General features: G+C 40.9%; 2 protein-coding genes across 2 annotated transcripts in view; both read left to right on the plus strand.

Moving 5' to 3' along the window:
• Window positions 1-10224: 10224 nt before the first annotated feature.
• Window positions 10225-12441, plus strand: LOC124180649. The gene is made up of 2 exons (XM_046566396.1): window positions 10225-11766; window positions 11851-12441. The coding sequence occupies exons 1-2, from the start codon at window positions 10225-10227 to the stop codon at window positions 12439-12441; spliced, it is 2133 nt and encodes a 710-aa protein (XP_046422352.1).
• Window positions 12442-12450: 9 nt separating this feature from the next.
• Window positions 12451-13520, plus strand: part of LOC124180651 — a 1653-nt gene continuing 583 nt past the window's right edge. Inside the window, exon 1 of the mRNA XM_046566397.1 lies at window positions 12451-13520. This exon is cut by the window's right edge and continues 583 nt beyond it. Coding sequence (XP_046422353.1) covers window positions 12451-13520 — 1070 coding nt within the window.

Here is a 13520-nt window from a genome sequence, read left to right on the forward strand (position 1 = left end):
TCATTCGAAATCGCGGATAACTCGAAAACAGTGGTAGATACAGCGAAAATAGCAATAATTCGGGGTCAGGAGGTAGGGAAAATAATGTCAGTATTACAATTGATAACTTCTATCAATTCAATTATTTTCGATCTAAGCTCGCGAATATCTCGTAAACGGTGATGAAAACGGCAAATATAGCAATGATTCGAGGTTAGGAGGTAGAGAAGATATTTTCAGTAATATAATGGATATCTCCCAGAAATTCAATTATTTTTTATGTAGAATCGCGAATATCTCGAGAACGGTGATAGATACGGCAAAAATAGCTATAATTCCGGGTGAGGATGTAGAAGATATACCGGGACAATCTCTTTAAACTATACATACAATGTGCATGTGCGAGTTTTATCGGCTGCTCGGGCAGGCTGGCCACTCCGAGGTTCAGCTGTCAAACTCTGTTTCTGGCGGCGATGTAGGTCATACGAATTTTTGAGGTCAGAATCTCAGACAGTCGAGGTAGTGACTTGGAAAGTTGATGCTAATGCTCTGTGAAAATTGGCTTTATTCGACTGAAATGAGAAATCTGTTTATATGTTGGGTGCTTGGAAGAAACGCAGCAGGTAGGTGCGAACACTTCATTCAATCATTTTTATTATTTCGTACATTAGAAATAACAATGGAATTTTTTTCTATCACCAGGTGATACGGCCAAAATCATTACATCTTTGATATTTACTGTTATCTGCCCATTCAATTTATCAGACGTACAAAGATCATCGCCACTTTCAAACAACTCAGCAACTTTCTCACTCTTTTGTGATTTCAGGCGGTAATATTGAATTTTATCACTTCCGAAAATGAGACATCAAATCGAGCCTTCAAGAAATTTAAATATCTCACTATCTGTAACGGAACTGTGAATCTTTTTTTTCTTGAAAATAATTCAACAAAATTTACGAATAGTCGATAGTCAATGTATTTTTTCCGATTAACAAATTATTGCTACTACTATTTAAAATTTCCGAATGATTATCAGAATTTGTTTCGCAAATTTTCAATGATATTCGATTAAATAAATGAAGGGAACCTAATACTCAGATTGAAAATTGAAGTAATATTAGATTTATTGAAATGATTTCTGTATTCTATGTTAGTGCGGTTCGAAACAAAGAAAATCTAATCGGAAGCGTAGAACTCAGGAACGTAAATCATATCCTGTGACACAAGTTGAAAATCAAGTTTCTCAAAATGCGCCTCAATGTCACAATTAGCTTCAAGGACAATCATGTTTTAGAGTAATGTCAGAACATTATCACGAGGATCTTGACTCATCGGATTCAAGATTGTGTCCCTTGTTCCATCAAAATAAATGAATATCTAATTTTTAACGAAGTTTATGAAGATTTTTTTCCCAATGATGTCATCCGATACAATATCTTGTTCATAGTCCTTTGAACATCACCTTCTAACAAGGGTATTTGGAAAGAGTCCCTTTGTTGTAGAAACCATTATAAAATTCTTGGTTTTCAATTTGTGCTACTGAATAACTCTGTGTTTCAGGTTCCATTTTCAATCTCAAAATGAGATTTTTTTTGCTCCAGATAATGCTAACATGAAATGCAGAAATAATTGCGGTACATGGAGATTCACAAGCTTTCAGTATTGGCGTAGGACCCTATAGAAAGTGTAAAATTGAATTAGGTTACAAGTTATCGTGCAACTAGCTAGCCACATGACACCGTCAACTAAAATTAAATTTGAAGGGATTTTTGACTGAACTTATTTAACAGTTCTAGATTTAGATTGATTCAGTTTGCCTAGCAAAATTCAACCCTACAATCTAATTGAGGACTTGAAAAACTATTTATCTGAATTCAATGCCAAAGAGAGTAAAAGTAAGCTTCAAAATAAGATACCAAATCAAATGGTATAAAGTTCGAAAAACATTGCTGGTCACTAATAATGCTTAAATTACAATGGTGCACAGAATGATTCCTCGGTAGAATGAATTGGCAGCAACGGTAAAGTAACAAACTTATCGCTATTGGCTCGATCAGAGTAAAATGATGGGATATTCAGCCATTATGATCTGTAGTATATCCCGCTCTGCAATTTTGTCTCAACTGATGTTAAGAAGGTGGCGATGGCCTGATAAAATTCACTCTGGCACCTGATGTCTGAGAAAACAATCAGGTTCGATGGTTCTAATGATTGCACCGCTCGAGAAACCAGGATCCTTGCCACCTAAACATTATGACAATCAGGTGAGGCATGATTTTCCTCATGTTAATCAAAGTTTAAACTTCGAGCCTGCTGAAAAAAAAACAAATTTTATCATTGAATCCATGTTATAATATTGTCATTGTCAAAGATCACGTAATTGGAAATTTACCTGCATGCTTCCATGCCTCACAAATTTAGTCCAGCTTTGACAATGAATTATTTCGTACCTGAAAATGTTAGAAGCTATTATTATCAGGCAGGATCTTTTGGTATTTTGGATACAACTAACTTCCAATAAAATGCACAATACATGAATCGTTAATGAGACGCATTGCCACCAGACATCACCTGTCTCAATGCTCCAAAATCACGATCACAAATTACTCATCGTTAGATATCGTTTGGCGTATTGCTTTCGTGAATACCATTTGTTGAATTTGTATTGTGGAGTTTTTTCAAAGACCATATTTTTCCGAAATCAACAAAATTCTTCGAATAGCAAATTCACAACATGATCGCAAATGTCACGGTACGATCGCGAGGTTACTGAAATTCTTTCACCTGAACCGCTGAATACGAGGTGAATAAACATCGCCGATCACATCGCAAAACTATTTCCTTGTTTTCCTACGTAATGATGAAAAGGGACATCGATTTCTAGAATTGAAACTCAGAGACAGATCACCACGTGGTATTTAACCAGATAGGTCGTAACCTAATTCTATGCATACCGGCGACACTGGGAGGGCGCGAAAACACCGATTCAGGTGATACCAGAATTTGATCGGATGAGGGCAACGATCGCGACTAGTATCAGCCAATACAATCATCTTTCTCCAGGGTTTTGTAACTTTCCCACTCGCGAATATAAACAACCCCGCCCGCGTAAATTGACCACTTTGCAAAAAGATCGCGCGACTTCAACCACATGTCCGGCAATTACCTTGATCCTTTTGTGAATTTTTTTATCGTGTTCATCAGATGAAAAATGCCTAATTACAAGTTTTCTGTGCAGGAAAAAGTGGAGTTGGTGAAACATCATTACCAGGGCCTGCTTACCGGGAAAATCGGGACATTTCGCCGTCACACACCCGGATCGACCGACACCCTCGTTAGCGACCATCAGGAATCTGGTACTAAAATTTGAAAAATCGGGTGGTGTCGACGAGAGAACCAGGAAAATTTCTCAATCAAACCGTCCGCTGCGCTAGGATACCAAGCTGGACATCTGCTTGACCGTCGAAGAGGATCTATTCAAGCCAATCAGTCACATCGCCCAGGACTTAAAAATATCTAACGCGTCGGTTAGAAGAGTATTGCGTGAAGCTAAGTACAGATTGTACAAATTTCAAGTCCATGAAGAACTCTTGGCTGGTGATAACGATAGTCGTCTTCGCTTCAACCAAGAGATGATGGAACGTCTGAACGCAGACGAGGGCTTGTTGAGTCGCATTTATTTCTCTGATGAAAGTACAGTGATACTTGTCGGGAAACCAAACAGGCAGAACACCAGAGCCTGGTGTCGAAACAACCCTCGTCTGTTCATGCAGGCGGGTACGCAGTACCCGTTGAAGCTCAACGTCTGGCTTGGCGCGATTGGCAATCGGCTCATTGGGCCATTTTTTATTGATGGAAACCTCAACGGTGAGAAGTACCTCCAGTTGCTGAGAGAGGGGATCGTACCGGCTCTTAGGCTGATTTAAGAAGAAATCGTGAGTGCATTTTATCATGTAGAGCTGGCGTTATTATTAGCAGAGTGCGTATGATTTTAAAATAAATCATTTTATGCTTACTACAAGTAACGTATCATTTTCTGTGTTTAGGGCGAACCTGTTTGGTTTCAGCAGGATGGAGCCCCACCGCACTTCATACGTGCGGTGCGTAATTACCTCGACCAACAATTCCCTGGACGCTGGATTGGTAGGGCAAGCCCGGAGGTCGAGTGGCCAGCACGTTCACCTGATCTCGCTCTCTTGGACTACGGCTTGTGGGGCCATTTAAAAAATGTCCTGTATGCCCAAGGTAGGATTGAAGACCTTGCCGCACTGCAAGCTAGGATTTTGGACATCCTGCAGAACCTGTCTCCGGATATCATATCCAACACGACAAATGCCTTCTACGACCGGCTCGGTTACTGCGCTGCAGCTGCTGGAGGGCATTTTGAGCACTTTTCGAAAGGCAACCAATGGCCAGACGAGGGGTGATCAGAAGAGTGGAGATTAGTCTCCCAGTGTTATCGGACGATTGTCTTGTAAGTTTATTGTTTTGTTTCCTAATTTTTCATTAATAGCATGATTTACACCGTAATATTAACTGTTGTTCTTTTTCTCTTTTTATTCTTGGATATCTGGTGAACCCTCTTTGTTAACGGAACATTGATTGTTGTACAATGGAACTGTAAAAACTTTGTCAACTAATCAATGATGTCGGCGAGGGTTTTTGTGAGTATTGCGTCGGGTACGTTTTCTGTTCATTGCTACTCTTTGTCCTCCTAAGCTTCTTGTTTAAGATGAATAATTTCTTTATTCCTTGTTACTCATTTCTTTTATTTATTTCAGGTTCATCGGTACTAATTACTGACTTCTGGAGCTCTGAACCGTAACGAATCTACTCTAGAAATACCTTCTACCGGGTCTCAACCATTCATTTATTTTCAATTTCAAGTAAATAAAGAATCTGTTCACAATAAACATTGTTTTTACTTACCTACCTCTGTTTGTCCAGACTCCCACTTGTTAATGATATTTCACGTTGAATTTCAGATTTCTTCTTTCAATAAATAACACCCAATTTCTGTTTCATTTGATATTTATTTTTTCCGTTAAATTCTTTATAGCGTCGGTTGGATATCTTCCGGAATCAACCACGGTATTGCTGAACGATACTATTCTTCTTAGACAATTCATGCTACGTAAAAATAAACAGCAGCATAACGTCAATCCACGGCTTTACGCGCGAGAGAATTACACCTTTTGTTTCAGTTTGTGTACGTTTGCGCCTTGCTCAGCAGATGAAAACATCACCGCGGGGCGATTTCACCGACCAATGAGATTAAATTATTTGGCGCATGCGCGTTATATGTATAGTTTCAAGAGATTGTCCCGGTATTTACAATAATATGATTCATAACTCCTAGTAATTCAATTATTTCCGATTTAAAATTGCAAATAACTCGAGAACGGTGATAGATACGGCAAAAATAGTTATACTTCGGGGTCAGGAAGTAGAAAAAATATTTTTAGTAATATAATTCATAACTCCTATTGATTTAATTATTTCCGATCGAAAATCACTAATATCTAGAAAACGGTGCTACATATCGCAAAAATAGCAGCAATAATCCGGGCACAGGGGGTAAGGAATATATTTTTAGACATATAATATTAACGCGCATTTATTTGATTATTTCCGATTTTAAATCGCGAATATCTCGAGAACGGTGATGGATACGGCAAAAATAGCAATAATTTGGGGTCAGGAGGTGGGGGATACATCTCCAGTTATATATCTCGTAACACCTATGAATTCAATTATTTCCGATTTGAAATCGCGAATATCTCATGTACGGTGATAGATACGGCCAAAACAGCAGTAATTCGGGGTCAGAATTTAGGGGTTATATTTTTGGTAATATAATTCATAACTCCTACAGATTTAATTATTTCTGAATCAGAATTGCGAATATTTCGAGAACGGTGCTACATCCGGCAAAATCAACAATAATTCGGGGTCAAGAGACGGAAGATTCATTTCTAGGAATATATTTGATGACTTCCATTCATTCATCACAGCTCTACGAAACAAATACTTTTTTTTGTTGCTCTGATTTTTTCTGTGAATCCTGGTGTTTGAGAACGTGAAACTTACGAATATAATTATGATTATATTAGATTGGCTCTGGTTTTTATGTTATTGTAGTATTGTATTCAAGATGACTCAATGTTTAAAGGCGAATTTCTCTTGAACGGTTAAAGTTCTATATCAGTAGTTTTTTATAGAGCGTGAAATTTCCTATAAGAATCTGTTAATACAGATAGTTTATTAGATGTACGTTTAGATGGTTTATATGTCAGACGTTTATGAGATACATTTTTCCTAAATTTTTTTACCTGTTATTTAAATGGAAAATGGAAAAAAAATCAATATTAAAAGCTCGTATTTGGCTGAGATATTCTATTTAAGATGCTCTACCGAAAGTTTGATGCGTGTTTGAGAGAAATTTTTTTATTTTTTTTTTTCGGAACACCCCAATACCCCCCCTTTCGAAGAAACTCGTCGTGCCCTCTTTTTCATGGCGAGAACAACATAGTATCACATTTCTTATATTTTTTATACTTCTGTCCGAATAAAGTAAGCATAACTAAGGTTATTGATAGTATTTTTTTGATAAACTTCAGATATTAAAGAAAAGAAATCGAATTTTTCACCTAAACGTTGCTTTTTTGAGTCATATATGAAAATGTCGATAAAATAAATAACTAGAGCCAATTTCGAAAAACTACGCTTACTCCTAAGGTCGTTGACATCGAATCTTTCTAAGACGACTCAAATATCAAGAGCAACAAAACCACTGTTGGCCAGTGTCATTTTTGACTTGAAATCGCAAATAACCCAAGAACGGTACTAAATACCGCAGAAATAGCTCTAATTCAAGGTTAGGAGGTGATGAAAATATGTTTGGTAATATAATAACTAACTCCCATTAATTCAATTATTTCTGATCAAAAATCGAGAATATCTCGAAAACGGTGCTAGATACGGCGGAAAAGCAATAATTCGGCATCAGTAGCTGGGAGATGTATTCTCAGGAATATGATCAATAACTCCAATTAAGGGAGCTTTCCAGTGTGACAGCCCGAAAAATCGCTGTTTTTCGCGATTTTTTTTTTTTTAAGAAAAAATAATCTAATCGGTCTGGTTTTTTTTTTGTATATTAATTGGGTATTGAAGAATACTAAACAATTTTTTAAAGATCGATTTATTTATTAATTAATATCTATAAAAATGATGAAACAATTGTTGCAGAAAATGCACTTGGATGTGGTGTCCACGTTGGGGGTCACAATTTTGATCTGAAACAAAAAACACAAAAAGATTATTGATCGGTATATAATTGGCTTTCGTGCTATGGAAGCTTTTTTCTTTTTTTTTTTTTTTGCAAAAATGGCGCCGGTTTGAACAAAAAGTATCGATTTTAGCATTTTTTTGGCAGTTTTTTTTAGAAAAAAATAGGAAGATGTCAAAAAAAAAAAAAAAAGCTTCCATAGCACGATAAACAAAGACGTTAAGAATATTGTGTAAAAAATTCAACTCGATAGCTTTAAAACTCTGCCCTCCAAGTTGGACACCGTTTTGAAAAATGCTGTTTCGAGAAAAACGCGTTCAAAGTTTCAAGTGAGGAAATTTTAGGTAAATCGTTTACTTACGGTCAATCAGCGATGCCAGGTCCGTACAATATCCCTTCTGCTTCTTCGAAAAGATCGTGCTCAATGGATTGTTCAGTCCGACGAGCTGTCCTCGCCTCTTTGCTATCCAGGGACGCCTGGCGGTTTGCTTGGATGATGCGCGCATTCTTGTACTTAGCGGCGAAATCTGCGGCGCTCGGCCCTATCGTGCATCCCATCGTCTTCAAAATTTTTAAAATTGGGTCGTAACCTTCATTGAAGGTGCACACAGCACACTGCGTAGCGATTTCTACTATCTGCTTGCCGCAGAATACGTGCTTTGGGGCTGGTTGCCACACACAGTGATTGATTGATTTTCAAGAATTTAGCACGCCATCCGCTTTTTTTTTGAAAATTGAGTGCGACAAAAAAATAAGTCGCGCGACTAATTTACGGCTAATTAACGGCAAATTATGCAATAGTCCGAATTCACATTTTCGACAATTGGCGAGCGAAGTTCATGTACGTGCAGGTAGGAACGAGACAATAGAAATAACAGTCGCACGGGCAGACGGCCGACGCGGCAGCTGTAGCGCTCCGTTGCCTTCTTCCAAAAAATGCTGTACAGTAACCGAAATAATCTGAATTTCGGCATGAAAATTTCAGGGAATATTCGGAAGAGTGTATACTATTCGATAAAGCAAAAAAAAAAAAAATCGATTTTTTGAAAATTTCACACTGGAAAGCTCCCTTTATTCAATTATTTTTGACCCGAATTCGCGAATAACTTGAGAACGGCGATAAATACGGCAAAAATAGCTACAATCCGGGCACCGGAGGTAGGGGATATATTTTTAGTAATATAATTGATAAGTCCAATAGATTCAATTATTTCCGATTTGAAATCGCGAATATCTTGAAAACGGTGATAGATACGGCAAAAAAAAAAACAATAATTCGGGGTCAGAAGGTAGGGGTTGAATCATGAGTAACCTAACTAATGTCTTCTATCCACCGATTATTCCCAATTTTGAACGGGGAATATCTCGAAAACGGTGATAGATACCGCAAAAATAGCAATAATTTAGGGTCAGGAGGTAGGGGAGATTTGCCTTCAATATTATAATTGTTGAAATATTGAGTTCGTCTACAAAAGTTTCTCTCTTTTGTGATATTATATTTCTCATATTTAAGTTGTGTCTATTTGTTTTAAAAGTGAAAGTTTTCACTTTTTGCAACATCTGGTAAACACAATGTCGGCCCTGTAGCGATTGCTTTTATGGTTTTCTGGAAGTAAGGATGGGAGCACTCGAACAGAGCCATATAACCAGGTATAATTTTGCACATGGTATAGACCCTTGAAATATATATTTTTAACAGTACAGCTGCAGTGGTATGGCTCCAAGGAGCCAGTCCACTCTGGCAGTTCACTCTGATCCTTCAGTTTGAAAAGACATACCTTCGATACTCTATTACAAATAAAAAGAACAATCTTCCTAAAATAAATCTTTGATTATTTGATTAAAATTAATCACACCAACATCCATAATCCCAACAATAATTGATGAATCATATTAATCCAATCATTCACGATTCAAAATCGCGAATATCTCGGAAGCGGTAATAGATACGGCAAAAATAGAAATAATTTGTGGTTAGGAGCTGGAAAACAGATGATCCTTATATTATGAATAATAACTCACATCAACCTAATCATTTTCGATTTACGATAGCGAATATATCAAAAACGGTGATAGACACGGCAGAAATAGCAATAATTCGGGGTCAGGCTGTGGGGGATATATTTTCAGTGATATAATTAATAACTCCTATTGATTCTGTTTCGGCAGGGTATCGAATAGTTAAATGTGTGTCTCGCGACACTCAAAATCGTCCTTGCGCATGTACGCACACTCGCGTGCAATATTTACTTGCCGTCTCTGCGTCAAATCTCGCCGCTTGCCCGTGTCGCGACTCAAAACTCATCAGCTGTATCTCATGTATTGTCTACTATCTCGAAATCATGTATGTGTATAATCTATGTGTTCTCTCGCTCTGTAAAATCCTCACTCTCTGTAACGTTCTCTTGCGATACCGTCTGTATCGCCGCATCAAAACGAATAAAAGTTCTCGGTTACTATTAATCATCATCTCTCTACATCTCTACATCATTTCGTTTCATTCAGACTCGTTCTCATCACTAATTCGCGGATCCCACGTCGATGATCCATATCTTTTTGCCATCTCTCTTAACATTTTTTGGTCCTTCGAGCCGGATCAGTCGCGAATCGAATCGGATCATTCGCAAATCGAGTCGAATCTTTCGAATCGTTGCGACTTACGGGAAAACGAATTAGCCAGTGAGTGAAACGGAACTATCGCGTGTGCATCAAGTTGCGAAAGTTCACGTAACCAAAGTAAACAATATCGTTATCGGTGAAAACCATCATCAAAATCAGTCGCGTCCGTTAAATTCAAACGTGCGGTGTCCTCTGTAGTGACCGTGACTAAGATCTGAGCGTCAACAACACCGATCTCTCGGAGTGTATATCGCGACGCCCTATTATCACTGTGTGCGTATCTCGTTCGTGAAAACTCTGTTCGTCGCGTGACTTACACTTTCTCGTTTGTCAAAATGACGATCGACGAATACATTGAACGTCAAACCGATCTCTTCAGGCGCATCTGTCGCACTTTCGAAAACTTGCGCAAGCTCGGTGAAGCAAGAACAACCCTCGGGCAAGTGCAATCGCGATTAGATGCTTTAAATTCAAATTGGCTGAAGTTCCAACACATGCACGAGACAGTCGATCAAATTAGAATCGCAGCAAAAGGAGATCAACTCGACGCTATCAAGAGACTTTCGTATTTCGCGAAAGACTATTACGGACAGTGCGAAGAGCTATACTTAAACGCGAAGGAAGAGATGCTCGATCTACTCGGAACTCTCAAGACTCTATCGGCACCGATCGTGCCAACCGCCGTAGCCCCCCAACTCACTACTGGAGGAGCCTCAAAACGGCTACCACGCATCGAATTGCCTACGTTCTCGGGCAATTACTCAGACTGGAAGTCTTTCCACGACCTCTTTACATCAATCGTTCGCGAAAATTCGCAACTCTCGGAAGTGGAAAAACTGCACTACCTAAAAACAAGTCTTACCGATAAACCGTCACAACTCATTGAAAACATCGCTCTTACCGCTGAAAACTTCCCTCAAGCGTGGAAAACTCTCGTATCGCGGTACGAAAACAAGAGACTTTTGACGGATTCTCATCTCGCGACACTTTTCGCGATTCCTCGTGTTACGAAAAAGTCGTCATCAGAACTGAAGAGCTTGCACAGCAACACTTGCGAAGCTCTTGGCGCACTCGAACTTCTCGATAGTCCCGAGAAATTAGGGGATCACATCATCCTGCACATGACGATTCGCAAGCTCGACCCAGCATCTCTCGAAGAGTGGGAGAAAAGTGTTAGCGAGAAACTCGAGCCCCCCACGTTTGCGGAGCTCAAGGCGTTTCTCATCGGTCGCATCCACACCCTCGAAGCCGTGGAGCAAGCTCATGCTCACAATCAAATCGCGACGTCGAAACCGCACCCATCGCAAGGAAGGTCAAATCTTCAGACGACAAGGTCACATACAGCGCAATCAAATGAACAGTCGTGTGCTTGTTGCAAAGGCAACCACTACATCGCGTTCTGTTCGACCTTTCGCGACAAATCTCTGGATCAAAGAAGGAAAGTGGTTTCTGCGAAAAAGCTTTGCTTCAATTGTCTCGGTCCACATCAGCAGAAGGACTGTCGATCCAACAAAACGTGTCGCGTGTGCAACGGTCGACATCATTCCTTGCTGCATCGAAACTCTTCTTCAATCTCGACAGCTGCTAACAGCGGCACATCTCAAGGACAGGCTGCAGTAGCGCAACCAGCAGTGCAGAACGCACCGATCTCGAATAGCGCCTCTCAGGTGAGCAACCACTCAGCTCAGCCTACAATGATCAAGCGCTCTCCAGTTCTTCTCGCCACAGTGCAATTGATCGCTTCGAATCCGGAGACTGGAGAAAGAATCATCGCTCGCGCTGTACTCGATCAAGGATCCGAAAGTTCATTCGTCACGGAGTCGCTAGCGCAACAATTGCGACTACGTCGGCATCAAGCAACGATACCGATCATTGGCGTCGGAGCTCATTAATCGGCAGTGACTCGCGGCATCGCGACATTGCAACTCCAATCTCGTGCTCACACCTCGTTCTCATGTCAGGTGGAGGCACTCGTGCTTCCACGACTCACATCGTATCCACCCTCATTTCGACTTCTCGTCGAAGACTGGCCTCATCCACGAGGACTCAACCTCGCGGATCCAAGCTTTGCACATCCCAGTCAAATCGACGTAATTCTCGGAGCTGACATCTACAGCAACATCAGTGGTCAAGGAGTTCGAAGAGGAGCACCAGGACCACCAATCGCGCAAGAAACTCAGTTCGGTTGGGTCCTCTCCGACTGCGTTTCAGCGGAAGCAGCAAGCCACTCGTATAGCGCAGTCCAAGGCTTCCAATGCTCCCTCGATGACGAACTGCTCGATCTCGTGCAGCAGTTTTGGAAGCAGGACGAAGTGTCGAAACCTTTGGCACTAACTTCCGAAGAAGAGCGTTGTGAGCAACACTTTCGCCAAACGGTTTCTCGAACTGCGTCCGGTCGTTACGTAGTTCGGCTGCCGCTCAAAGACAATTCGGTAGAGCTCGGCAACTCGCGGAATCCCGCGCATCAAATGCTCCTTCGTTTGGAGAAACGGTTCGGTAGCGACGCGAAACTCAAAGAGGCTTACTCGAGCTTCCTTTGTGAATATCGTTAACTCGGGCACATGCGTCGCGCTATCAATACACCTGAAGACAATTCCCGCGTGTTTTATCTTCCCCATCACGGTGTAGTTCGCGACAGCAGTTCAACAACAAAGTTGCGTGTCGTGTTCAACGGGTCTCAAAGAACCAACCTCGGACTCTCTCTCAATGACAATCTTCTCGTCGGTCCAAAAGTGCAAACCGACCTCGCGGACGTTCTCTTACGCTGGCGACAATATCCAGTCGCGTTCTCATCAGATATCGTCAAGATGTACCGACAAATTTTGGTCCACAATGATGACCAAGATTTTCAGCGAATCCTCTGGAGGGAAGAACCAGAGCTACCGATTGAAGAATATCAACCGACTACGGTAACGTACGGTCTTGCAAGCGCTCCGTATCTCGCGATCCGTGTTATCCATCAACTCGTTCAGGACGAAGGTAAGCAGTATCCCTTTGCGAGCCACGTCATTCTCGAGAACACGTACGTCGACGACATCCTTTCAGAAGCAGAGGACGTTGATCAAGGTCGCGAGAAAATCAACGAACTCAATCAATCGCTCAAGGCGGGCGGCTTTGAACTTCAAAAGTGGACTTCAAGCCACCCAGAAACTCTCGTTGACATTTCTCGAAACCATCAAGAGATCGCGATGCATCTGAATCTCGATCAAAGTCCATTCTTTCGGGCTCTCGGTCTTGCGTGGAGACCAGACATCGACGCGTTCGCGTTCTCTCCGCAAATTCATCAAACTCGGGACAATTTCACGAAACGAAAAGTTCTCTCACAAACTGCGCAGCTCTTTGATCCTCTCGGATGGCTCTCGCCGTTCACGATCAGAGCCAAAATCTTTATGCAGGAATTGTGGGCACTCGGTTTCGACTGGGACGAGCCGCTCTCAACTTCATTATCCTCGCGATGGATCGAGTTTCTACAAGATCTTCAAGGCATCTCAGCTATCACCATCCCACGATGGATCGGGTCAAGTTCAGCATCTCTCGGGATAGAGATCCACGGTTTCGCAGATGCCTCTCAAAGTGCATTAGGCGCAGTGATCTACGCGCGAACGTATATCAACACTCACGAAGTGCGCGT

This window comes from Neodiprion fabricii, chromosome 4 (genome assembly GCF_021155785.1).
Source record: "Neodiprion fabricii isolate iyNeoFabr1 chromosome 4, iyNeoFabr1.1, whole genome shotgun sequence".
Lineage (NCBI taxonomy): Eukaryota > Metazoa > Arthropoda > Insecta > Hymenoptera > Diprionidae > Neodiprion > Neodiprion fabricii.